Raw genomic sequence first — 21,912 nt, 5'->3', positions numbered from 1 at the left:
GCCCTCCCCGCGCCCGCCCCGGGACGCCCCCTCCCCACGTGCGCGCCGCGCGCTCAGGCTCGGCCTCTGCGGACGCGGGCGGTCTGGGGCGGCTAACCCGGTTGAGGACACGGCCGCCGGGGGTGGACGGGAAGCCCCGACGCGGCGGCGGCGGCGGCGGCGCGGGGCTGAGCCGGGAGACGCTTCCAGAGGCTGCGGGACCCGCAGGGGAGGGTTCCGAGGCAGCGGGCGGGCGGGGACTGGGCACTGAGAGACCGAGGCGCCACTGGCCCCGGGGCCGGCCCGCCAGGCTGTCAGGCGTTCCCGGCCCGGGGTTCCTGTGGGAGGTGTCGAGGGATTGTGAAGAGGAATCTCCCAATAATGAATTCGGTGTCAGGGAACCCGCACCCCCAACCCCCAAGCATCCTCCTGCTGCTCTCCGCAAATAATGCGGGCGCCACAGCTTCCCCCAGCCTCAGTCCGAGGCCGGACCTCAGAGTGGTCCCCACCCCCACCACGGAGGGAGCTCAGCTCCCCACTTCCGGCACCGGCTGGGGGTCGCCTCCATCTCCACCCCTACGGGACTGGAACCTCCCGCGGGCACCAACCTGCCCCCGGCCTAGGTCTGCCCACTCTCTAGCCTGCAGCCCAGGCAGGCTGGTCGGGCTTCATGGGTGCTGGAGGCCCCGACTTGTCACCCTCTGAGCTGCCAGAAGGCTTGGGCCACCCTGCGTCTCAGGCCCCCTCCCATCGGGCCTGCAGCATTCTAGAGGCAGATCAGTGGGGGTCTGAGTCCGGGCTCAGGCTCCATTTGCCTCATCACCCAAGTGGGCAAGGCCGTTAGGTGAATTTGGGGAGGGTGGCACCCATCCAATGAGGCGTGGCCTGACGCCCCCACTCCCTGTGGCCCCAGACCATTGAGCAGGTCCAGGGATGGAAGAGGTCAGAGGGCAGAGACAGGGAAGGTGACAGGGAATGGGGTCCTGTTGTCTTGTCCGCAGCTGGCAGTTCCCTCTGTGAGATCTCCTGTTAGGTTTAGGTAGCAGCCCTAGGTCTTTCAGCAGGTGCTGGGCTCCTGGGGGATCCCCAAATGCTAGGGCCCTTCCTCTTGCCCTTTCCAGCAACCAGTTGAGTACCTGCTGGGTCAGGCACTGTGCTGGTCGCCTCCTAGATGAGATTGGACTCACTGTCCCCATTTTACAGGTGAATAAACTGTGGCTCGAAGAAGCTAAGGGACTCACCTGGGGTCTCAGAGTCTCGAAGCTGTGAGTCTGGGCTATGCACCCACCTCTGGATGTGTCCTATGCAGTCTTAGCTGGTTTGTGACCACGAGCTGGTCACATTGTCTTTCTTTTTTCTTTTTTATTGAGACAGGGTCTTGCTCTGTCGCCCAGGCTGGGGTGCAGTGGTGCCATCATAGCTCACTGTAGCCTCCGATATCCCAGGCTCAAGCGATCCTCCTGCCTCAGCCTCCTGAGTAGCACCTGGCTAATTTTTTTTTTTTTTTCTTTTTTTGAGATGGAGTTTCGCTCTTGTTACCCAGGCTGGAGTGCAATGGTGCCATCTCGGCTCACCGCAACCTCCGCCTCCTGGGTTCAGGCAATTCTCCTGCCTCAGCCTCCTGAGAAGCTGGGATTACAGGCACGCGCCACCGTGCCCAGCTAATTTTTGTATTTTTAGTAGAGACGGGGTTTCACCATGTTGACCAGGATGGTCTCGATCTCTTGACCTCATGATCCATCCGCCTCGGCCTCCCAAAGTGCTGGGATTACAGGCTTGAGCCACCGCGCATGGCCCTAATTGATTTTTTGATTTTTTTAGTAGAGATGAGGTCTCAGTATGTTACCTAGGCTGGTCTCGAACTACTGGCCTCAAGCAATCCTCCCACCTCAGCCCCCCAAAGCAACTGTGTTTTATGCATTTTTGTATCAAGGTACCTCACTGTGAACAGCACATAGGCAGAACTCAAACTAAAAGTAAGATAGCCACTGGCATTACTGTTATTTTTATGTTTCAGCATGTTATGGCAAACCACCCTGACCTGTACTTACCATACAGAGAATCACGTACCAAGTATTCAAACATTTAAATGATACGAATCATGCCAGTAACCTGTTAAAAGTATGTTCTATTCTCCTACCTTAACTACACCTTCCATCATGACCCGAAGGCCCAAGTTCAAATGGAGAATTCTCAGATTCCTTGGGTGACGAGCTGGCCCGTTTGTAGCAACGGCACCTGTTCTCTGCTCAGCTCCAGCACTGTCCACGTGCCACAAACAGGCACCCCCATGGTTGCTCCTCAGAACTAGGGTCGTGCCTGCTCTGGGTGCTGGGAGTGGGCTCAGGTCTGTTTGGGCAGGGAATTCCGGGGTCCTAGGTGCTTAGAGGAGGAGTTAGAATGGGGACCCAGGCTCCAGGTGGGTTCCTGCTCAGGACCTCAGAGATTCCTCACCCCACGGGGGTGGAGCATGGCAGGAGGAGACCAGAGCCTTCTGCTGGGTGAGGCTGAAGCCCAGGAGTGGCCGGGAAGCCTTGGATATGTTACTGCAACCAGTGAACTTGGATGAGTCCCTGATGCTCGGCTGCCTCATCTGTGAAATGGGCCAGCAGCTCTGCCTGCAGCCTAGGGCTGATGAGAAAACAGATGTGCACATCTGCCTGGGGTCCCCGAAGCCTGGGGTTGGGGGAGGCAGGGCAGGCAGCCGCTCAGGCTGGGGGATGAGGATGCAGAGGCATGGGGCTCCAGGAAGTCAGGCCTCCGAAGACGTTCCTGGGAGGGGGTCGCTGAGCCAGCAGAATTGCTGAGGCTCAGCCTGGAATGGAGCTGGTGACGGCCTCACTGCAGCCTGCAGCCTGGGCTGGCCTCCTTCCCGGATGCATGGCGTGCGCTAGCCAGCCCACAGCCCCTTTCTCCGCCCACTGGCTGTGTATCTGCTCAGGGGCTCCCTGGTGGTCCCTCAAGCCCCCAAAGCCCTAGAATGGGCATGAAGAATGGGCCCTCCGGAGGCCTGTGCTGGCTGCTATGGCTCCTCTCATTCCTGCGATGCTGCCTCTGCTATCACCGAGGATTGGCCCCCAGGCACCACTGTCCCTGCCTCCTGCCCCACAGAAATGCAGAAGCCACTCAGACTGGGCTAGGGCCATTCCTGGTTTGTCAGCTTCCCCCAGGCTTGGAACACATGCAGGCTCCCAGAGCTGTCCCCTGCCCTCAGCCCCCTAACACTGCCCAGAGGCCCCACAGATAAGGCAATCAGTGCAGGGCCCTGAGACACGTGGGACCCCACTCACCTGGCTGAGCCTGCCTCAGCCCCAGCCTGTCGCCTGCTCTCTGCTCCCGGGTCTATGCTCCAGACGCTGCTGGGGTTCAAATGCACTTCCTCTTCCAGCCATCCAAGCCCACACATTCATCTCTACTCCACAAAGCTGCCTCAAGCTTGATATGGAGCCTGGTTAGCCAGCCCTGTCTACAGCGAGAGGAAGATGAGGAAGACCATGGCATGCAGGGGCCACCTGGGGACTAGTCACCTTGCCAGAAGGGGCAGGATCAGCTGCAGGTGGAGCCCAGCATGATGCGGCCCAGCCTAGAACGACATCTGGGCTCCACTGCCTTCCAGCCCTGTGCACTCCACATGCAATTCTGCATCTCTGAGCCTCAGTTTTCTCGTCTCCAAAATGAGAGCAATTCCTCCCCAGTGGGTCATCGTGAGGACTCCATGCATAACGGAGGTAAAACGCTCCTGCCCAGCAATTCCACTCCAAGTATTTACCCAAGAGATGCAAACACGTTCTCAGACACTGGCACACAACCATTACTTCACAGCAGCCAAAAAAGAGGCGACAGCTCAAATGTCCACCTACGGACGAGGAGATGCATAAAGTGTTCTCTAGTCAGACACTGGAGTATTACTCAGCCGTGGAAAGGTAATGTACTGGCTGGGCGTGGTGGCTCATGCCTGCAGTCTCAGCACGTGGGGTGGTTAGAGCTGTCATCTCTCAGCTCTCGGCACAAAGGGGGGTGAATTGCTTCAGCCCAGGCGTTCAAGACCAGCCTGGGTAACAGTGAGACCCCTGTCGTCTCACTCTTACCCAGTGAGAAACAAAAAGTTTTGTTGTTTTTTTTTTTTGAGACGGAGTCTTGCACTGTCACCCAGGCTGGACTTCAGTGGCATGATCTCAGCTCACTGCAACCTCTGTCTCCTGGGTTCAAGCCATTTTCCTGTCTCGGCCTCCCTAGTAGCGGGGACTACAGTTCCAGGACACTACTCCCAGCTAATTTTTGTATGTAGTAGAGACATGGTTCACATATTGGCCAGGCTGGTCTTGAACTCCTGACCTCAGGTGATCCGCCCACCTCAGCCCCCTAAAGTGCTGGGACTACAGGTGTAAGCCACCATGCCTGGCCTACAACCAGCTAATTTTTAACAAGTTTTTGCCCAGAAGTCTGCCATCTTGCCCAGGTTGGTCTTGAACTCCTGGGATCAAGTGATCCTCCCACCTGGGCCTACCAAAGTGCTGGGATGACAGGTGTGAGCTACCACGCCCAGACAAAAGAAAACGTTACTAGAGATGCTGAAAACCAGTTTGGCAGGTAAGGGGTAGAGGGAAAAGCATCCCAGGCACAGGCAAGGGCTCAAAGGGGACATTGTGGTCGGGTACAGTGGCTCACACCTGTAATCCCAGCACGTTGGGAAGCCAAGGTGGGTGGAACCCGAGGTCAGGAGTTTGAGACAAGCCTGGCCAACATAGTGAAACTTCATCTCTACTAAAAATACAAAAAATTAGCTGGGCTTGGTGGCCGGCGCCTGTAATTCCAGGTACTCAGGAGGCTGAAGTTCAGGGAGAATTACTTGAACCCAGGAGGCAGAGGTTGCGGTGAGCCAAGATTGAGCCATTGCCCTCCAGCCTGGGCAACAAGTGTGAAACTCCAACTAAAAAAAAAAAAAAAAAAAAAAAAAAAAAAAGTGAAGAACGTTTCCTCTGGCCAAAGTAGAGGACCAATGCGGTATCACTCTATTTTCACACTGCAATAAAGAACACGTGAGATTGGGTAACTTACAAAGGAAAGAGGTTTGATGGACTCATAGTTCAGCAGGGCTGGAGAGGCCTCAAGAAACTTACAATTGGCCGGGCACAGTGGCTCAAGCCTGTAATCCCAGCACTTTGGGAGGCCGAGGCGGGTGGATCACAAGGTCAAGAGATCGAGACCATCCTGGTCAACATGGTGAAACCCCCTCTCTACTAAAAATACAAAAAATTACCTGGGCATGGTGGCGCGTGCCTGTAATCCCAGCTACTCGGGAGGCTGAGGCAGGAGAATAGCCTGAACCCAGGAGGCGGAGGTTGCGGTGAGCCGAGGTTGCGCCATTGCACTCCAGCCTGGGTAACGAGAGCGAAACTCCGTCTCAAAAGAAAAAAAAAAAAGAAACTTACAATCATGGCTGAAGGGGAAGGGGAAGCAAGACACCTTCTTCTCAAGGCGGCAGGAAGGAAAAGTGGAGCGAAGTGGGAGGAACCCCTTGTAAAACCATCAGATCTCCCGAGAACTCACTCACTATCATGAGAACAGCACAGGGGAACCCGCCCTCATGATTCCATGACCTCCACCTGGTCTCTCCCTTGACACACAGGGATTATGGGGATTACAATTCAAGACGAGACTTGGGTGGGTGGACACAAAGCCTTACTGGATCACACGGAGAGGAGATGGAAGCCACAGGGTGGGCCAGGGCCAGGGCCAGGAGTCTGGAGAGGGACAGGACCCCTAAAGGCTTCTAATGGGGTGACGGAAGTCATTCCTAGGTTTTGTTGTGGGTTTTTGTTTTGTTTTGAGAAAAGGTCTTGCTCTGTCACCCAGGCTGGAGTGCAGTGGTGCAATCACAGCTCACTGCAGCCTCGAATTCCCGGCAAGCGATCCTTCCACCTCAGCCTCTCAAGTAGCTGGGACGACAGGCACTCACCATCATTCCTGGCTAATTTTTACTTTCTTGGTAGAGAAGGAGGTCTCACTGTATTGTCCAGGATGGTCTTGAACTCCTGGGCTCAAGTGATCCTCCTGCCTCAGCCTTCCAAAGTGCTGGGATTACAGGCACGAACCACTGTGCTGGGCCCAGACTGAGGTTTTTAAAAGGCCATTCTGCACTGTGGAGGACAGTCTGGAAGGGGGCCAGAGTGGCTGGGGCAAGGGAGGAGGCTGTTATGGGGGCTACGGCGGTGAGCTAGAGCCAGGGTAGTGGAAGGGAAGGTCGGTCACAGGTAAAATCGGCGGCAGAAGGGAAGGGTGAGGGAGGGGAGCTGTCGGATCTTGCCCAGCTGTAATACAAGGTGGGCACTACCCACAGAAGGGGCTACTCAGCAATGAGTTGTCTTGGTCATGGAAGGTGGTGGTGTTTGTGGGGCATTCTAGGGACAGTGTCCGACAGGGGGCTGAGGCCATCAGAGCTAGAGACAGGGTTGAAGGGGCCCAGCATCGGGACAGCCTCGGAAACCTCAGAGCTAGCAGTCGCCAGCCCCCTGGGATCTTGTGGGGTGCACAGAGGGAACTCTGGGGGGATCCAGTCATTGGGGGGAGGCAGGAAAAGAGACTAAATGCCAAGTGGCTAGGAGAAGGCAGCCTTTCAGGCATGGTGCCGCCAACCATGGCCCAGATGTGTCAAGAATTTGGAGGAGGCCGGCTGCGGTGGCTCACGCCTGTAATCCCAGCACTTTGGGAGGCTAAGGCGGGCAGATCACTTGAGGTCTGGAGTTTGAGACCAGCCCGGCCACCATGGTGAAACCCCATCTCTACTAAAAATAAAAAAATCAGCCTGGTGTGGTGGCGGGTGCTTATAATCCCAGCTACTCAGGAAGCTGAGGCAGGAGAATCACTTGAACCTGGAAGGTGGCTGTTTTGCAGTGAGCCGAGATCCCACCACTGCACTCCAGCCTGGGTAACAAGAGTGAGACTCTGCCACAAAAAAAAAAAAAAAAAAAAAAACAACTCCGGGTGCAGTGGCTCATGCCTGTAATCCCAACACTTTGGAAGGCCGAGGTGGGTGGAGCACGAGGTCAGGAGTTCAAGACCAGCCTGACCGACATGGTGAACCCATCTCTACTAAAATACAAAAATTAGCTGGGCGTGGTGGTGCATGCCTGTAATCCTAGCTATTTAGGAGGCTGAGGCAGGAGGATTGCTTGAACCCGGGAGGCGGAGGTTGCAGTGAGCCAAGATCGTGCCACTGCACTCCAGCCTGGGCAACAGAGCACGACTCCGTCTCAAAAAAAAAAAAAAAGTGGGAGGAAAAGTATCCACTGGGATTTAGCAAAGTGAGATTGTCAGTGACCTGGAGGAATTTCCACTGGAGAGTTAGAGAGCGAGGGGTAAAAGGCAGATGACTAGGGTTGCAGAATGAGTGGGAGGTGAAGATGTGGAGCTAGAAGAATGGTCAGGACCGCTATTGGAAGAGTTTGGGATTGCTTTATGATGTTTAAAGGCTAAGGGGCAGGAAGGAGAAGAGGTGAAGGTATAGAAGGGAAGCCTCCTGCAAACTAGGGCCTGGTCAAGGGACAAGATGCACCCCGTTTGCGGCCAGAGGAAGGGCTACAGCCGCGTCTGTAAGAGCAGTGGGAAAAAACACGTGGGAGCCTGCCTAAAGGGTGAGGGCACCGGCGTGGAGTGTACAGAGCTGGAATGAGGGCCTGTGGTTTTGAGGAGTACCCTGGGTTCAGTGTGACGTCCTGAGGGTCAGGCTGGGGCTGGGGTGCCAGATCTAGCAAGTAAAACTACAGGATGCTCAGTTAACTTTGAACTGTAGGTAAGCAAGTAAAAAATTTTTAGCATAAGTATTTCCCATGCAATGTCCGGGATATACTTACACTATTTTGTGTGTGTGTGTGAGTGTGTGTATAACTTATCTGAATTCAAGTCCTGTAATTTACAGCCAATCCTAGCCCAGCGTGGAGGAGTAGTGGGTCAGGGAGGGCACCGGAACTGCGCGACCCGACAGCCTGGGAAACGGGCAGCCGTGTCAGAGGGTCGAGTGCCCGTGGGGAGGACGCCGGGGACAGAGCTGCGGCTTCCTTCCACGCCCCGCCGGGCCCGCCGCGGCGCACGGAGACCGCTCAGGATTCGTCCCGGCGGGAACTCCCCGCCCTAGAACTTTGGTCTCGTCCCACCTACCCCCGCCCGCCCCATGGTCTCGCCCTACGGAGCCATCGATAACTCTACGCTCGGTCTCGGCCTCGATCGACTCGCTCCGGCTCCCCTAGCCGTCCTGGATACGGTGGAGTGCGGAGCCGCCCGTAAGGTACGGAGGCCGCGAGCCAGGGGCCGAGAACCAGCTGCTGGGTGGCTGGGAGAGCGCGGCCGGGAAAGCCAGCCAGCAGGACGGAGCAAGGGCGGTCGGCGGAGGACAGGGGAGCTCAGGGAGTTCAGCAAGATAGCGCCTGTTCCCATCAGGGCCCGCTGTTGGCCTGCTACGCATGCGCAGCCGCAGCGCTCCGCTTCCCCCGGCCCTCCCGCCGCCTTGCGCACGCGCGGCCCGCTCCTGCGGCAGAGTGGGGCATGCGCGTGACTGCCCCCTGCCGGTTGCGGCGGGGACGGCGCCCCCTCCGGCTGCGTGGGGCGGGGACGGAGCGCGTGCCCTGGAGCCCCAGAGTCACCCGGAGCCGAGTGTCACGCGTGTCCCTGAACCTACCTGCGCTTGTTTTCCCATCTGTAAAGTGGGAATGATAAGCCCCACCCGGCAGCGCCCCGTGGGCCTGTAATCTACTTAGCACAGAGGGTGTTCTCTTAAGTACTGCATACCCCTGTCGAGCTCTGCAGATGCTCTGACCTTTCACTCTTGCCGTTCAGCTCTAGAGCCCGTGCAGGCCACACCATGAACACCTCCCCAGGCACGGTGGGCAGTGACCCAGTCATCCTGGCCACTGCAGGCTACGACCACACCGTGCGGTTCTGGCAGGCCCACAGCGGCATCTGCACCCGGACTGTCCAGCACCAAGACTCTGTATCCTCCACCCGGGGCGGGCAGCGTGGCGCTGTGGGGGTGTCTCATGTGAGGACAACAGCCTGGCTGAAAGCCAGATGGTGGAGGCCTGGGAGTCCCTGGCCCCAAGGCTGCTCTCCCGTCATCATCCTTAACAGTCCCAGCAGGTGAATGCCTTGGAGATCACACCAGACCGCAGCATGATTGCTGCTGCAGGTATCTGTGACCCTTGACCTCTAACCCCTGACCTCTGGCGGGTTGACTGAGCACAGCCAAGCTTCAGTTCAGCCTGTGTCCTCAGGTTACCAGCACATCCGCATGTACGATCTCAACTCCAATAACCCCAACCCCATCATCAGCTATGACGGTGTCAACAAGAACATCGCATCTGTGGGCTTCCACGAAGACGGCCGCTGGATGTACACGGGCGGCGAGGACTGCACAGCCAGGATCTGGGACCTCAGGTGTGGTGGGGAGGGGTCTGCTTCCTGGGGCTGGGGTGGGCCGCTCCTGGGAGACGTTTTTAGGTTGGGTTCTTTCCAAGCAGAGGCTGAGACAGGGAGCTTCCTGCGGGCGACTTACTGAAGTGAGGACAGGGGAGTGAGCTGCATCAAAGCCTGTGCGTTGTACCCCTTCTGCCAGTACTGGCTTAGGCTCCTCTGGAGTGGAGGGCCCTGCATCCCAAGTATTTCCTGAGAGGCAGGTCCCGTCAGTAGACGGAGGGGAGGAATGGCCAGGCCGAGGCCATCTGGGTGGGGCACCGACAAGCCCAGACGGTCAGCATGTGCCGTGCCCGGCCCGGCCCGGCCCGCAGGTCCCGGAACCTGCAGTGCCAGCGGATCTTCCAGGTGAACGCGCCCATTAACTGTGTGTGCCTGCACCCCAACCAGGTGAGGAGGGTTCATGGGGCCGGGCACCCTGGGACTTGGGAGAGCCGGGCTTGGGCCCTGCCTCACCTCCCTCGTACCTCAGGCAGAGCTCATCGTGGGCGACCAGAGCGGGGCCATCCACATCTGGGACTTGAAAACAGACCACAACGAGCAGCTCATCCCTGAGCCTGAGGTCTCCATCACGTCTGCCCACATCGACCCTGATGCCAGCTACATGGCAGCCGTCAATAGCACTGTGAGTCCTGGTGGCAGGTGCTGGGTAGGGGCAGCTTGGCACTCAGCCCTCAGCCTCTGCAGGTAGGCTTATTCCTGGATGTCCCTTAGGGACCCCCTTCCGCTTCTTCCATCCCGGGCGCTAACACCCGCCCTGCCAGCAAAGCCAGAACTCCCAATGCCTCATCCTCGTCTGCAGCTCTGTCCCTCTGGTTTCTGGAGCCTCTCCCAAGTCGGTCCACTTCCCTCTTTTCTCCCTGTTGCCTCCTGGTTCCACTCACCCTTGTCTCCCATGACAGCTGACACATTCTCTGAGGCCTCCTTACCTCCTCCCTGACGTCCCCCGGCCCTGACCTATTCTCCCTTGGATGCTTCTAGTGGTGCCTGGTCAGTACCGGCCAGGTGGTGTCGTTCCCCTGTGGAGACCCAGGGCTGCTGGCCTCGCCTGTACGCTGCCATGGCGTGGCCCCTGCTCTCCTCTCCCGCCTCACTTTTTTCCATTAACTCCATTTAATCCCAGCGCCTCAGTTGTCCCTCTTGTCCCCAGACTTCCCTTCTCCCAGCCTTGATCATGCTGTCCCTCTAGCTGGTGCCCTTCTCCTGGGTCCTCCCATTGGCCAGGGACATTCTCCAGAAAGGATAATCTGAGTCCTTGGCCAGGCATGGCCTCCTGCTCTTGCCTTGCCGGCTGTGGCTCTTGGTTGGGGCCAGACTTCCCAGGTGCCTCCTGCAGGCAGGTCTGGAGGGGCCTGCCTGCCCCTGATCCCGGGTCCCCATGCACCGTTGGCCCCCAGTATTGTGCCTCAAGGGCATCCTTCCCTGTATCTCAGACCTGAGGCCTCGGGCCACTGGTGATGGTCCTCCTGCCTTTAGGGAAACTGCTATGTCTGGAATCTGACGGGGGGCATTGGTGACGAGGTGACCCAGCTCATCCCCAAGACCAAGATCCCTGCCCACACTCGCTACGCCCTGCAGTGCCGCTTCAGCCCCGATTCCACGTGTGTGCAGGGCCTGCTGGCCCGGGAGGGGACCTGCCTGGGCGGGGGCCTGGATAGGGGAGGGGCTGCTGGGTGCATATCAGGGGCTGCGGGGTGGAGTGGCTGCTGCTGGACACACCCCACCCCCACCCCCACCCCCACCCCCAGGCTCCTCGCCACCTGCTCAGCTGATCAAACGTGCAAGATCTGGAGGACGTCCAACTTCTCCCTGATGACCGAGCTGAGCATCAAGAGCGGCAACCCCGGGGAGTCCTCGCGAGGCTGGATGTGGGGCTGTGCCTTCTCGGGGGACTCCCAATACATCGTCACTGGTGAGCTCTGCCCCACTTCCCCGGTCCCTGGCCTCCACAGCCAGCCCACCCAGGCTGCTGCTCCCCCTCTGCTCGGGCTCTCTGCCCGGCCTGCACCTGTGCTCTGAGCCCTGCCCATCCTCCCACTCCAGCTTCTTCAGACAACCTAGCCCGGCTCTGGTGTGTGGAGACTGGAGAGATCAAGAGAGAATATGGCGGCCACCAGAAGGCTGTCGTCTGCCTGGCCTTCAACGACAGTGTGCTGGGCTAGCCTGTGCCCCCTCGGGTCTGCCTGGTGCAGGTGGTGGCAACTTGAGGGACCCATGCAACACCCAGGTCACAGTACGGCCTATGGCCGGCCTGTGCCAGCTGGACCTGACGGCCCCCCGTGGCTCCAGCTGCCGGGCCAGGCCACCCTAGGCCTCTCAGCCCCCAGTTGCTTATCCGGATGTGACAGCTCAGGGTGACGCAAGCCCGGGTGCCCACTCCTAGACTGGGCTAGCCTGCACTCCCTAGGAAAGTCGGCCCAGTGCTTGAAGCTGCGGAGGCACCTGAGGCTGGTGCCCACTCCCAACTCTGCCCCTCCCTGACCGAGTTTCAGGACCTCAGGCCACAGAGAACACCACGGCCAGGTGGAAGGGTTTATTCGTCCCCGCCGGCAGCTGTCCTCCCTGGTGCGGGCGATCTGGCCAGCCCGCTGGACTGGGGACTGGGGCTGGGCTTGGCCAGGTCGGGGGCTCAGTCTGGGAGGTAATAAAAGCAGACTGATACACAGATGTTGCTTGGGAAGCAGATGTCGATGCAGAGATAGATGAGCCGCTGCCTCCGGGGCCCTGTGGTGAGGGCGTCGTGAGTTCCCAAGGGCTCTGACCCCAGCTCCTCCGTGGGTCTGGCCTCCCCATGCAGCAACCCCAACTCACCCTCCACACGCTGGGCCCAGTAGATGGGGGTCCTTGCGCACAGGTGCTGCACCAAAGCGCCCACCTGGGTGGGGTCCACCTCGTGGCTCCCCAGCACTGCCAGCAGCTCCTGGGTGTGGTGGGTGTCCTGGCTGGGGCCCGGAGTCCCTTGGGCCTGCTGAGAAGACTCTGGTGGGCCATGGGAGGGGACTCCTTTCTGCTCCTGGCTGGGCGGGGCCGGGCCCCTCCCAACCCCAGTGATGACCCCACCTTCGGCTCTTGTCAGCAGCCTGTGCTCAGGGAGGAGAGAGCTTCCTGTTCCCTGAAACCAGAGCCCCAGCCTGCCCTGCGCTGGGCTGCACACAGGACCTTTTGTCTGGCCCCTGGCTGGGGGCTGCGCCCAGCAGGACAGCTCACCTTGGAGGTATCCACCAGCAGCCGCAGGGTCTCCCGATCACTGTCCCCCATCAGGCGGAGGAAGCAGGCGTGGTGCTCCTCAGGGCGGTAACAGATGCAGCCCTGGGGAGGCAGGGGGGTGAGGCAGGGCCACCCCAGCTGACACCTGTGAGGGCAGTCCCTCCCTGCCCACTCACGCTCTGCCCGTCGAACAGCACCACCCAGCTGTGGTTGCTCTGAGGTGCGGTCACTGTGATGGTTGCCGCATTCTGGGCCACGTCCACCAGGATGGTTTGGTTGGGCCTCGACATGTGGGGGCTCGGGAGGGTCATTCGCAGCGTCTGCAGCCGTGGCTGGCAGTGGAGTTGAGAGTTCAGCTGGGTAGCTGGGCAACCCCAGCACAGCCCCCAGCTCTGGGCTCAGGATTCTGACATCCCTGAGTGGCCCTTCTGCCCCTTACTCCTCCAGCCATCTGCTCCAAGGCGGCTGTATCACTCCCGGCTCTGTGCCCTGGCTCTGCTGGAGGCTGGGATATGCCAGCTTCCCCTCCCCCTTCCCACTGCCCACGACCCTGGTCCTGAGGAGGGGCTCACCTTGGGAGGGCCCTGAGCGAAGCCAAGAAGCCCTCCAGCCACAGTCCCTGCAGCCAGTGCCAGCAGCAGCAGCAGCAGCAGGCCCGCGGCTCTCCAGCCCCCACAGCAGGGCTTGGTCTTCACCTGGGCATGCGTCAGGGTCAGAGGGGTCATGGGGGTTAGAGACCACGGAGCAAGTGGCCTGGGGCACCCCCTGGGTCCTTGCTGCAGGAGTGATGGGAGCCCACTCACCCCTGCAGGCCCAGCTTCGGGGCGCTCCGCGCAGCAGCTTGCTGGCTCCATGCTGCAGCCCCTGCTCACAATGCGCCGATTGTCTGCGCCCCTTGTCTGCAACCTTGGCCAGGGAAACCTCAGGACGCCTCCCCTCCTGACCCCACGCCTCCCCCTCAGCTCCGGATCTGATATCCGGGTCAGAGCCAGGACAGTCCCCTCCTCCCACCTGGGGGATACCTGTCACCAGGCCTGGCTCCAGACACCTGGCCTGCACAGACTGGATACCAGGGTCTGGGAAGCATAGTGCTTGGCTGCGGGGAAATCCAGTCCAGATGACCAACTGGAGGCAGCACAGGCCCAGCCAGGGTGACTTGCTAAGTGTGGTTGGGGTGGATGAGGCCTGGTTCAATGAATGACTCATACGGGACTGTGTACCCCCAGCTGCTTCCCAGCCCCCCAGTGTGAGATGGGGCCAAATGGCATCCCACAGAGTACATGCCCAAGACCAGGGGTTCCTGAAGGCTGGAGTGTGGAGAGGCAGCCTGCTGGAGCCTGTGCCCCCTGGCATGGTCAGGCCAGCCTTGGGGGCCTGCCCAGCATGCCTTTGAGATGGAGTTTCACAGTGTCCCTCAGGTTGGAGTGCAGTGGCTCCATCTCGGCTCACTGCAACCTCCCAGGTTCAAGCAATTCTTCTGCCTCAGCCTCCCAAGTAGCTGTGATTCCAGGCACCCACCACACCCGGCTCATTTTTGTATTTTTAGGAGACCAGGTTTCACCATGTTGGTCAGGCTGGCCTCGAATGCCTGACCTCAAGTGATCTGCCTGCCTCAGCCTCCCAAAGTGCTGGGATCACAGGCGTGAGCCACCACACCCAACCCAGCCGGACTTGTTTCTAACTCAGCTCTACTCCCTGCCCTGGGAAATCTGACATAGCAGCCCATGTGTGCCCATGAGCCCCACCAGCTTCATTCACTCCAAGCCCCTTTCCCTGGCTTCCCTCCTTCTCCAGAACACGTTCCTCTGAACCAGGCTGGGAGTGGACAGCTGGCATTCCCACTGTGGAGCTGGAACCCCAGCCACCCATCTACTTTGAGTCCTCCCACCTGCGGTGAGACGGCGGTGCCCAGGGCCAAAGCAAGTCGACAGCAAGGACACCTGAGCCACTGTGGGTTTGAGAGTTTAATCTGTGCTCCGGGGCACACAGTGCCACAGCCCCTCACGGGCTGGAGACAGGGTGCACAGGGACTCCCAGCCCCCACACAGCAAGAGGGAGGCATCGCCGCAGCTGCATCTGCCATGTGCTCCTAGCATGAATTCGCCCTGCCCGGCCAGACCCAGCTGGAGCCGACCTCACCGAGCCAGCATCAGTGCCACCAGCTTTGTGAGCACAACCACCCTCATGCTGCCCTGTAGCACCCTCTGAACCTGACATCCCTGGTCTGGGAGGTGCTGAAGGCTCAGAACCCCCCTTATTGCTCTGAGAAGTCTTCATGACCAAGAGGAATGCTGTGAGGCCAGTAGAGAAGCCGCCAGGTGCAGGGCAAGGTGGCGGTAGGGAGCCAGCCAGAAGGTGCAGTGTCCTGGGCTGGCCCTGCTGAGTCTGCTGTCAGGCCTGTGAAAGGTCAGCTGAGCCATGGAGCAGGCAGGAAAGGCCAGAGCCCCACTCAGAACCTTGGCGAGCTGGTGGCCCTGCCAAGTCCTCCTGCTGGCCAATGACAAGGGAATCCAGGGCAAGGCAGGTGACTTCCTGGGCCACCAGCCTCCAACCCCTACTCCAACTAGGGAATGGAAGGACAGGAAGAGGCTGGATGCTTCGTAAAGGACTTCCTGTTCTTGGGGACACAACTCTCCTCCCCCTCCCAGAGCCCTGGATCACAGGCATTCCTTGGCCAACATGCTGCAGGGCATAAAGGCTTCTTCAGTGGGATCTTCCCTACGAGACAGAGCACAGAATTAACACACTTCACATTCAAATCCATTGCCTGACACGATTGTTCAAAGTTAAACTGGCACCAACACTGCTCTGAGCTCCCTGCACTGCAGCCTCGGAGTTGAGCGAAGGCGTCCCCGGCCTTGCGGCTGCTCAGTCCAAGTCACCTGGGTTTAAACGCACACTCGACAGCTGCGGTTTAGCTGGGCTGCGTTTACAGAACTGGGCAGCTGTGTGTGAGGAGCAGCAGCCCTGGGTATCTGAAACGGAACAGACACTCAATTGTGACATCAGAGTGGTTTTCAAGGAAGCAGGGGAGGCGGAAGGGTGGTGAGGGCAGCACTTTGCACCCAAGGGCAAGGAGATGGCACCTGGGAGCAGCTCCCTCCTCCGTTCCCAACCTGCTGGGAAGCAGAGGGACACAGAAGGCTCCGCTGGACTGTCAGTCACACTGATGGGGCCTTGGTCCACAAAAGCGTCTCCCAGCAGAATAATCGGTCCCTCTGCGCCCGAGGGGCTGGATCCCTGAATGAGTTTTCCAATAAAGTATAGGACACACACCCCTAGAAGCGCCTCAGGCCCGGATACCTGAATCCCAGACAGGTGCAGAGCCTGCCCCTGCCAACCCTGCCCAAGGCCCAGAACCCACCCCACAACGCCTTCCAAGCCTCAAAGTGCAACTTCAGTTACAGGCATCTGTAAACAAAACCGTCCCCCAAACGTTTACTTACAAGGTTAACAAGGAATGCCTTTGCTCAACTCCAATTACATTCTTTGAAGCCACCTGGCCGGGAAGATGCTTAAGCCCCACCTATTAATTTGGGTAACTAATTTTCAACTTTTCTTTTTTTATTCTGGAGATTAAAGACACTCAATCTTTAACCTTGAAGGGCGGGCAAAAGGTCGGCTATGCTGTCCACGTAGAAGTCGGGGACCATTTTCTTCTTGGCCACGCAGTCACTTTCCTGATTCCTCTTCACGTCCCCAAGCGTGGAGACCCCGGTGAGGGTCAGAATGGTCTTGAGGCCGCAGGTGACGCCCAGAAGGATGTCCGTGTCCAGCCGGTCCCCCACCATGACGGTGCGCTCGGGGTCGATGCCGTACTCCTGGGACACGCAGTCGAAGATGAAGCGGCTGGGCTTCCCGATGATGTCGGCCTGGCGCTGGGCGGCCATCTCCACGGCTCGGACCAGGCAGCCGGTACCTGCGGGGCACAGGGGACCCGGTCAGCGGGCGGGGAGGGGGCCCGGGCGTGCCCCCCAGCCTCCCGCCCCGGGGCGCACGGACCCGCGATGAAGCGGCCGTTCTCCAGCGGCAGCCGGTTGTCCATGTTGGTGCCCACGAGCAGGCAGCCCGGCTGCTGCAGGTAGCGCAGGGCGCGGGTGAGCTTCATGTAGCTGAAGTGCGGGTCGAACCCCACCACCACCGCGCGCACGTCGGGCTCCAGCGGCGCGTGCAGCCAGTCGCCGGGCCCCTCGCCCTGTAGCGGCTCGGGCCCCACGCCCACGCACGCGACGCCCACGGCCTCCAGCTCCGCGGCCAGGGCCGGGCTGCCCAGCACGTAGGCCTTGGGCGAGGGCGCGCCGGCCAGGCGCTGGCGCAGGTAGAGCGCGGTGCAGTAGGCGGTGCCGAAGACCTCCAGGCCGGCGCCGGGCCCCGCAGGGCCCCCGAAGCCCAGGCGCCGCAGCTTCTCGGCGTAGGCCGCGCGGGTCTTGCTGCTGTTGTTGGTTATGAAGCCCAGGCGCTTGCCGCGGGCACGCAGCGCCCGCAGGGCCTCGGGCGCCCCTGGCACGGCCGTCTCCCCGCGCCACAGCACCCCGTCGCAGTCAAAGAGCAGCGTGTCCACGTCGGCCAGCAGCGCCTGGGCCCGCTCGGCGCTCAACCGCACGCAGCGGGCGTCGTCGCCATCGGCCGCCGTTGCCGCCATGGCCGCCACCGGCCGCCGCCGCCGCCGCCGCCGCCGGCCGCTCCTCGCAGCCGCCAGCCGCGGTGCCCTCCCCGCCCCCGGGGCGCTCATTGGCCCCGCGTCTCGCGCCCGCCGCCCATTGGCCGTCGCCTTCGCCAATCCGCCCCCGCTTCCCGCGGGCTGCGGGAGATCAGGGCCAACTGGCGCGGCCCGACGCGGGGAGGCGGGCGACCATTGGCTGCCGGGTCCGGGGCGCACCTGTGATTGGTTGGCAGGGCGCCAACCGGCATTCGGTGTGGAGGGCTCGCTGCGGAAATACGGCTGAAGGGAGAGTGGCGCAGGCGCAAGGCTGCGCTGCTCCCCAGCGGCCGCGGGGTCGTGCGCCCGTTGGAAGCCGGTGGTCAGCCTAGGTGAGGAGGCCCTTCACGGAGTGACCCGGGCCCGGCCGGCTGCGCATTGGCCGGTCTCTCTCGCGGGTCCGGCCAGGGCTCCCGCAGGAGCGCGGCGGGAGGGTCCGGGGTCGCAGGGGACGCGTTCCGGACACCGGGCCAGCAAGTGTGTCGTTTACCGGCCAGCCCGGGACTCCCTCCTCCGCAAGGCTGCGTGCTCGCCTCGGTCCTTTGCAAAAACACGTTCCCCGTGCCTCGGCGGTCACACAGACCGGCCATTCCCAGGCAGTGGGTTTAGGGGCTAAAGACCCTGTCTGCCCGGGCGCGGTAGCTCACGCCTGTAATCCCAGCACTTTGGGAGGCCGAGGCTGGGTGATCACGAGGTCAAGAGATCGAGACCATCCTGGTCAACATGGTGAATCCCCGTCTCTACTAAAAATACAGAAATTGCCGGGCGCGGTGGCTCACGCCTGTAATCCCAGCACTTTGGGAGGCCGAGGCTGGGTGATCACGAGGTCAAGAGATCGAGACCATCCTGGTCAACATGTTGAAACCCCGTCTCTACTAAAAATACAAAAATTAGCTGGGCATGGTGGCGCGTGCCTGTAATCCCAGCTACTCAGGAGGCTGAGGCAGGAGAATTGCCTGAACCCAGGAGGAGGAGGAGGTTGCGGTGAACCGAGATGGCGCCATTGCACTCCCGCCTGGGTAACAGGAGCGAAACTCCGTTTCAAAAAAAAAAAAAATAAACAACAACAACAACAAAAATTAGCCGGGCGTGGTGGTGCGCACCTGTGGTCCCAGCTACTGGGGAGGCTGGGGCGGAAGAATCGCTTGAACCCAGGCGGAGGTTGCAGTGAGCCGAGATTGCGCCACTGCACTCCAGCGTGGCGACAGAGTAAGACTCCGTCTCAAAACAAAACAAAAAAGACGCTGCCTAGAACCTGGTACTCAGAGTTTGCTCACCATCATCATCACCAATTATTAGATATTTACTTTGAGGCTTACAGTAAAGGGCATGAAAACTGTGGAGCTCGATGGAAGTTTTACATTTTTACATGGATATACATTTCGAGATACGGTCTCGTTCTGTCTCCAAGGCTGGGGTCCAGTGGCTGGATCACAGCTCTCTGCAGCCTTGACCTCCCAGGCTGATGTGATGCTCCTATCTCAGCCCCCCAAGTAGCTGGGATTACAGGCCCATGCCACCATGCCTGGCTAAGTTTTTGTATTTTTAGTAGAAATGGGGTTTCACCATGTTAGCAGGCTGGTCTTGGACTTCTGTCCTTAGGTGATCCGCCCGCCTCGGCCTCCCAAAGTGCTGGGATTACAGGCGTGAGCCATCCCGCCCAGCCTAATTTTCATTTTTGTTTAAATTTTTTATAGAGACAACATAGTCTCACTATGTTGTCCAGGCTGGTCTCCAACTCCTGGCCTCCAGCAGTCCTCCCGTCTTGGCCTCCCAAAGTGCTGCTGGGATTACAGGCATGAGTCGCTGCACCCAGCAGATTTTTTACCTATGTATATGCTTGTGTAAACATAACCCAGACCGAAGCATAAAGTATTTCCAACACCCCAGAGTTCCCTCTTGTTCCTATTCAGTCAATAGCGGATAGCCCATTTCTGACCACTTTTCTGACTCCTATCAGCAGAGAGTCATGACCAAGCTTGTTTCTGTGGTTTAATATGATATCTGTGAAATTCATCCACCTGGCTGGGTATGGTGGCTCACGCCTGTAATCCCAGCACTTTGGGAGGCTGAGGTGGGGAGATCACCTGAGATCAGGAGTTTGAGACCAGCCTGGCCAATATGGTGAAACCCTGTCTCTTCTAAAAATACAAAAATTAGCTTGAGTGTGGTGGTGGGGCCCAGCTACTTGAGAGGCTGAGACAGGAGAATCACTTGAAGCTGGGAGGTGGAGGCTGCAGTGAGCTGAGGTCCGTGCTGTTTGTCCACCATTGCACTCCAGCCTGGGGACAGAGCGAGACTCTGTCTCAGAAAAGCAAAAAAAAAAAAAAAAAAAGATGGCCTTGAGTAGAAGTGGATTTGACAAAAGATCACAAACTCTGCCCTTACCACAGAGCAACAGGCAGTTGATCTGAGATGACGGCCGGAGTGAGAACTGCCGCTGATGCCCAGCCACGGGCCATCTCCCATACTGGCCCGGCTGCCTCGGTTTACTGTGGACTCTGTGAGCATCTAGGCCACGGCACCACTCCTTACCTGCATTACCTTCTGAGAGTCACAGGACAGCTCTGAGGGACAGGGATTATTCACAACTCCATTTATAAATGGCCAAACAGCACGGACAGTGGCCGGCTGGACAAGGTTGAGTCGGGATTAAACTCGGTCAACCCCAAAGCTGAGCTCTGCCCATCTGGTCGGCTTAGCATCTGTGGAATGTGCCTGTAGGTCTGCAGGTGGAGGGGAAGCATGGTCACATGTGGGCAAGGTCCTAGCTGAGGCTGGGAGGGAAAGTGCGCTTTACAGGGGAGGACTGACTTTGGGAACAGCCTGAGGTAGCCCTGCATCTGGGGGGAAAGGACCCCTCTATGATGGGTGTCCGACACACAGGAGGCATTCATTCTCTCCCTGTGAGCGGATGGCCCCAGTGTCTCCTCAAGTAAGGATCTCATACCACAAGCTGACCTGGGGACGGCTTTCAGTGGTACAAGGACAGACACTATTTCTTAACAGTGTTACATCAACTTACATCGAAGTAGAAAATGTAAGTAGCCATTGAATCAGTGTTTTCACAGATGTGTTGCTTCTAATGAGCTAAGCTAAAAAGAGGGATGTTGAAAAAGAATGTGGCTGGGCGCGGTGGCTCAAGCCTGTAATCCCAGCGCTTTGGGAGGCCGAGGCGGGTGGATCACGAGGTCAAGAGATTGAGACCATCTTGGTCAACATGGTGAAACCCCGTCTCTACTAAAAAAATACAAAAATTAACTGGGCACGGTGGCGCGCACCTGTAGTCCTAGCTACTTGGGAGGCTGAGGCAGGAGAATTGCCTGAACCCCGGAGGTGGAGGTTGCAGTGAGCCAAGATCACACCATTGCACTCCAGCCTGGGTAACAAGAGTGAAACTCTGCCTCAAAATAGATAGATAGATAGATAGATAGATAAATGAAAGTATATAAACGGGCTTAGGTGGGTGAATCGCTTGAGCTCAGGAGTTCCACACCAGCTTGGGCAACATCGCAAAAACCCATCTCTACAAAATATACAAAAATTAGCTGGGCATGGTGGCTGGCGCCTGTAGTCCCAGCTACTTGAGGTGGGTGTGGAGGCTGTAGTGAGCTGACATCAAGGCACTGAACTCCAGACTGGGCGAAAGGGCGAGACACTGTCTCAAAAAAAACCCAAAAACCAGCCAGTCTCTGTGGCTCACGCTTGTAATCCCAGCACTTTGGGAGGCCGGGTGGATCACCTGAGGTCGGGAGTTCAAGAGCAGCCTGGCCAACATGGTGAAACCCTGTGTCTGCTGAAAATACAAAAAATTAGCCGGGTGGGGTGGTGGGCGCCTGTAGTTCTAGCTACTCAGGAGGCTGAAGCAGAAGAATCGAGGCGGAGGTTGCAGTGAGCCGAGATCGCGCCTGCGCGCAAGCCTGGGTGACAGAGCGAGACTCTGTCTCAAAAAACTAAAAAACAACCTCTCACCCCAAAAAGCCCCCAAATCCAGTGCAGGGTGGCCGGGAGCAGCAGCTCACGCCTGTAATCCTGGTACTTTGGGAGGTGGAAATGGGTAAGTTGTTTGAGGTTAGGACTTTGAGACCAGTCTAGGTAACATAGCGAGACCCCCATCTCTATTTAAAAAATACAAGTAAAGTTTTTAAAATTTAAAAAGTATAAAAAGAATAAAACAGCTTCGCAAAGCCACCCATAAGCCATCCCCGACCCGGGTTCTTCTCCTGTGACCCGGGTGATCATCTTGGGAGGCTCTAACGCCCGAGGCGGTCAGGAGGCGGCGAGCACTGAACCCCTGAGTTGGATCTACTGCGGCTTCCCAGCGGCAGCCGCGGGCGGGTCTACCTGTACCAGGCTCCGGACGCTCTGGGGCGCGGCTCTGTAGCGCCCGCCAGTTCGCCCGTCTCTCGCGTCCTCTAGCTCTCAAATCCGAGCGCAGCCTCCTGCTGCCCCGCCCTCTGCCTGTCAATCTGCTCCACCGTAACGACGCCCTTCCCGCAGTCCCGCCCCGTCTCTGCTCTCAGCGCGCCGGGCTCCGCCTCTGCCCTTCCAGGCCACACCCC

At 58.9% G+C, this 21,912-nt stretch overlaps 3 protein-coding genes across 13 annotated transcripts; 1 reads left to right on the top strand and 2 right to left on the bottom strand.

Annotated features, from left to right (window-relative positions):
• The first annotated feature begins 8,223 nt into the window (after window positions 1–8,223).
• Window positions 8,224–12,109, top strand: MLST8 (MTOR associated protein MLST8). The gene is made up of 9 exons (XM_035266547.3): window positions 8,224–8,263; window positions 8,812–8,965; window positions 9,109–9,160; window positions 9,246–9,408; window positions 9,759–9,834; window positions 9,917–10,069; window positions 10,921–11,045; window positions 11,193–11,356; window positions 11,488–12,109. The coding sequence occupies exons 2-9, from the start codon at window positions 8,837–8,839 to the stop codon at window positions 11,604–11,606; spliced, it is 981 nt and encodes a 326-aa protein (XP_035122438.1). The 5' UTR covers window positions 8,224–8,263; window positions 8,812–8,836; the 3' UTR covers window positions 11,607–12,109.
• Window positions 8,224–15,589, bottom strand: BRICD5 (BRICHOS domain containing 5). 10 transcript variants are annotated; one of them, XM_035266551.3, is made up of 6 exons: window positions 13,455–15,589; window positions 13,224–13,346; window positions 12,828–12,983; window positions 12,652–12,753; window positions 12,256–12,409; window positions 11,963–12,168 (listed from the first exon to the last, which is right to left on the bottom strand). In XM_035266551.3, the coding sequence occupies exons 1-6, from the start codon at window positions 13,503–13,505 to the stop codon at window positions 12,074–12,076; spliced, it is 681 nt and encodes a 226-aa protein (XP_035122442.3). In that variant the 5' UTR covers window positions 13,506–15,589; the 3' UTR covers window positions 11,963–12,073. The 10 variants fall into 10 exon arrangements, 9 of the variants coding, with proteins under 9 accessions (XP_078200531.1, XP_078200530.1, XP_078200526.1 ...); XM_078344405.1 differs by having other exon boundaries at window positions 8,224–12,423; XM_078344406.1 differs by having other exon boundaries at window positions 13,224–15,589.
• PGP (phosphoglycolate phosphatase) lies at window positions 14,603–17,322 on the bottom strand. Of its 2 annotated transcripts, XR_004731634.3 has the most exons (3): window positions 16,654–17,322; window positions 16,098–16,570; window positions 14,603–15,626 (listed from the first exon to the last, which is right to left on the bottom strand). XR_004731634.3 is itself a non-coding variant. In XM_002755802.7 (2 exons), the coding sequence occupies exons 1-2, from the start codon at window positions 17,291–17,293 to the stop codon at window positions 16,245–16,247; spliced, it is 966 nt and encodes a 321-aa protein (XP_002755848.4). In that variant the 5' UTR covers window positions 17,294–17,322; the 3' UTR covers window positions 14,603–16,244. The 2 variants fall into 2 exon arrangements, 1 of the variants encoding a protein (XP_002755848.4); XM_002755802.7 differs by having other exon boundaries at window positions 14,603–16,570.
• Between the last annotated feature and the right edge of the window lie 4,590 nt (window positions 17,323–21,912).

The sequence above is a fragment of the Callithrix jacchus genome, chromosome 12, assembly GCF_049354715.1.
Source record: "Callithrix jacchus isolate 240 chromosome 12, calJac240_pri, whole genome shotgun sequence".
Classification (NCBI taxonomy): domain Eukaryota; kingdom Metazoa; phylum Chordata; class Mammalia; order Primates; family Cebidae; genus Callithrix; species Callithrix jacchus.
The sequence above is the reverse complement of the archived record's forward strand: the minus strand, read 5'-3'. Positions and strand labels throughout refer to the sequence as shown.

What these genes read in the sequence shown, in the direction of transcription:
- MLST8 (XM_035266547.3), top strand. Translation starts at nt 8,837, where the DNA reads ATGAACACCTCCCCAGGCACGGTGGGCAGTGACCCAGTCATCCTGGCC. An exon ending in CAGCATGATTGCTGCTGCAG is followed by an intron (nt 9,161 to 9,245) that starts GTATCTGTGACC and finishes CTGTGTCCTCAG; the next exon opens with GTTACCAGCACATCCGCATG. An exon ending in CGCTTCAGCCCCGATTCCAC is followed by an intron (nt 11,046 to 11,192) that starts GTGTGTGCAGGG and finishes CCCCACCCCCAG; the next exon opens with GCTCCTCGCCACCTGCTCAG.
- BRICD5 (XM_078344400.1), bottom strand. Translation starts at nt 14,004, where the DNA reads ATGCCAGGGGGCACAGGCTCCAGCAGGCTGCCTCTCCACACTCCAGCC. An exon ending in TCGCTCAGGGCCCTCCCAAG is followed by an intron (nt 12,984 to 13,223) that starts GTGAGCCCCTCC and finishes CTCCACTGCCAG; the next exon opens with CCACGGCTGCAGACGCTGCG. An exon ending in TGCTGGTGGATACCTCCAAG is followed by an intron (nt 12,424 to 12,651) that starts GTGAGCTGTCCT and finishes ATGGCCCACCAG; the next exon opens with AGTCTTCTCAGCAGGCCCAA.
- PGP (XM_002755802.7), bottom strand. Translation starts at nt 17,293, where the DNA reads ATGGCGGCAACGGCGGCCGATGGCGACGACGCCCGCTGCGTGCGGTTG. An exon ending in GAACGGCCGCTTCATCGCGG is followed by an intron (nt 16,571 to 16,653) that starts GTCCGTGCGCCC and finishes TGTGCCCCGCAG; the next exon opens with GTACCGGCTGCCTGGTCCGA.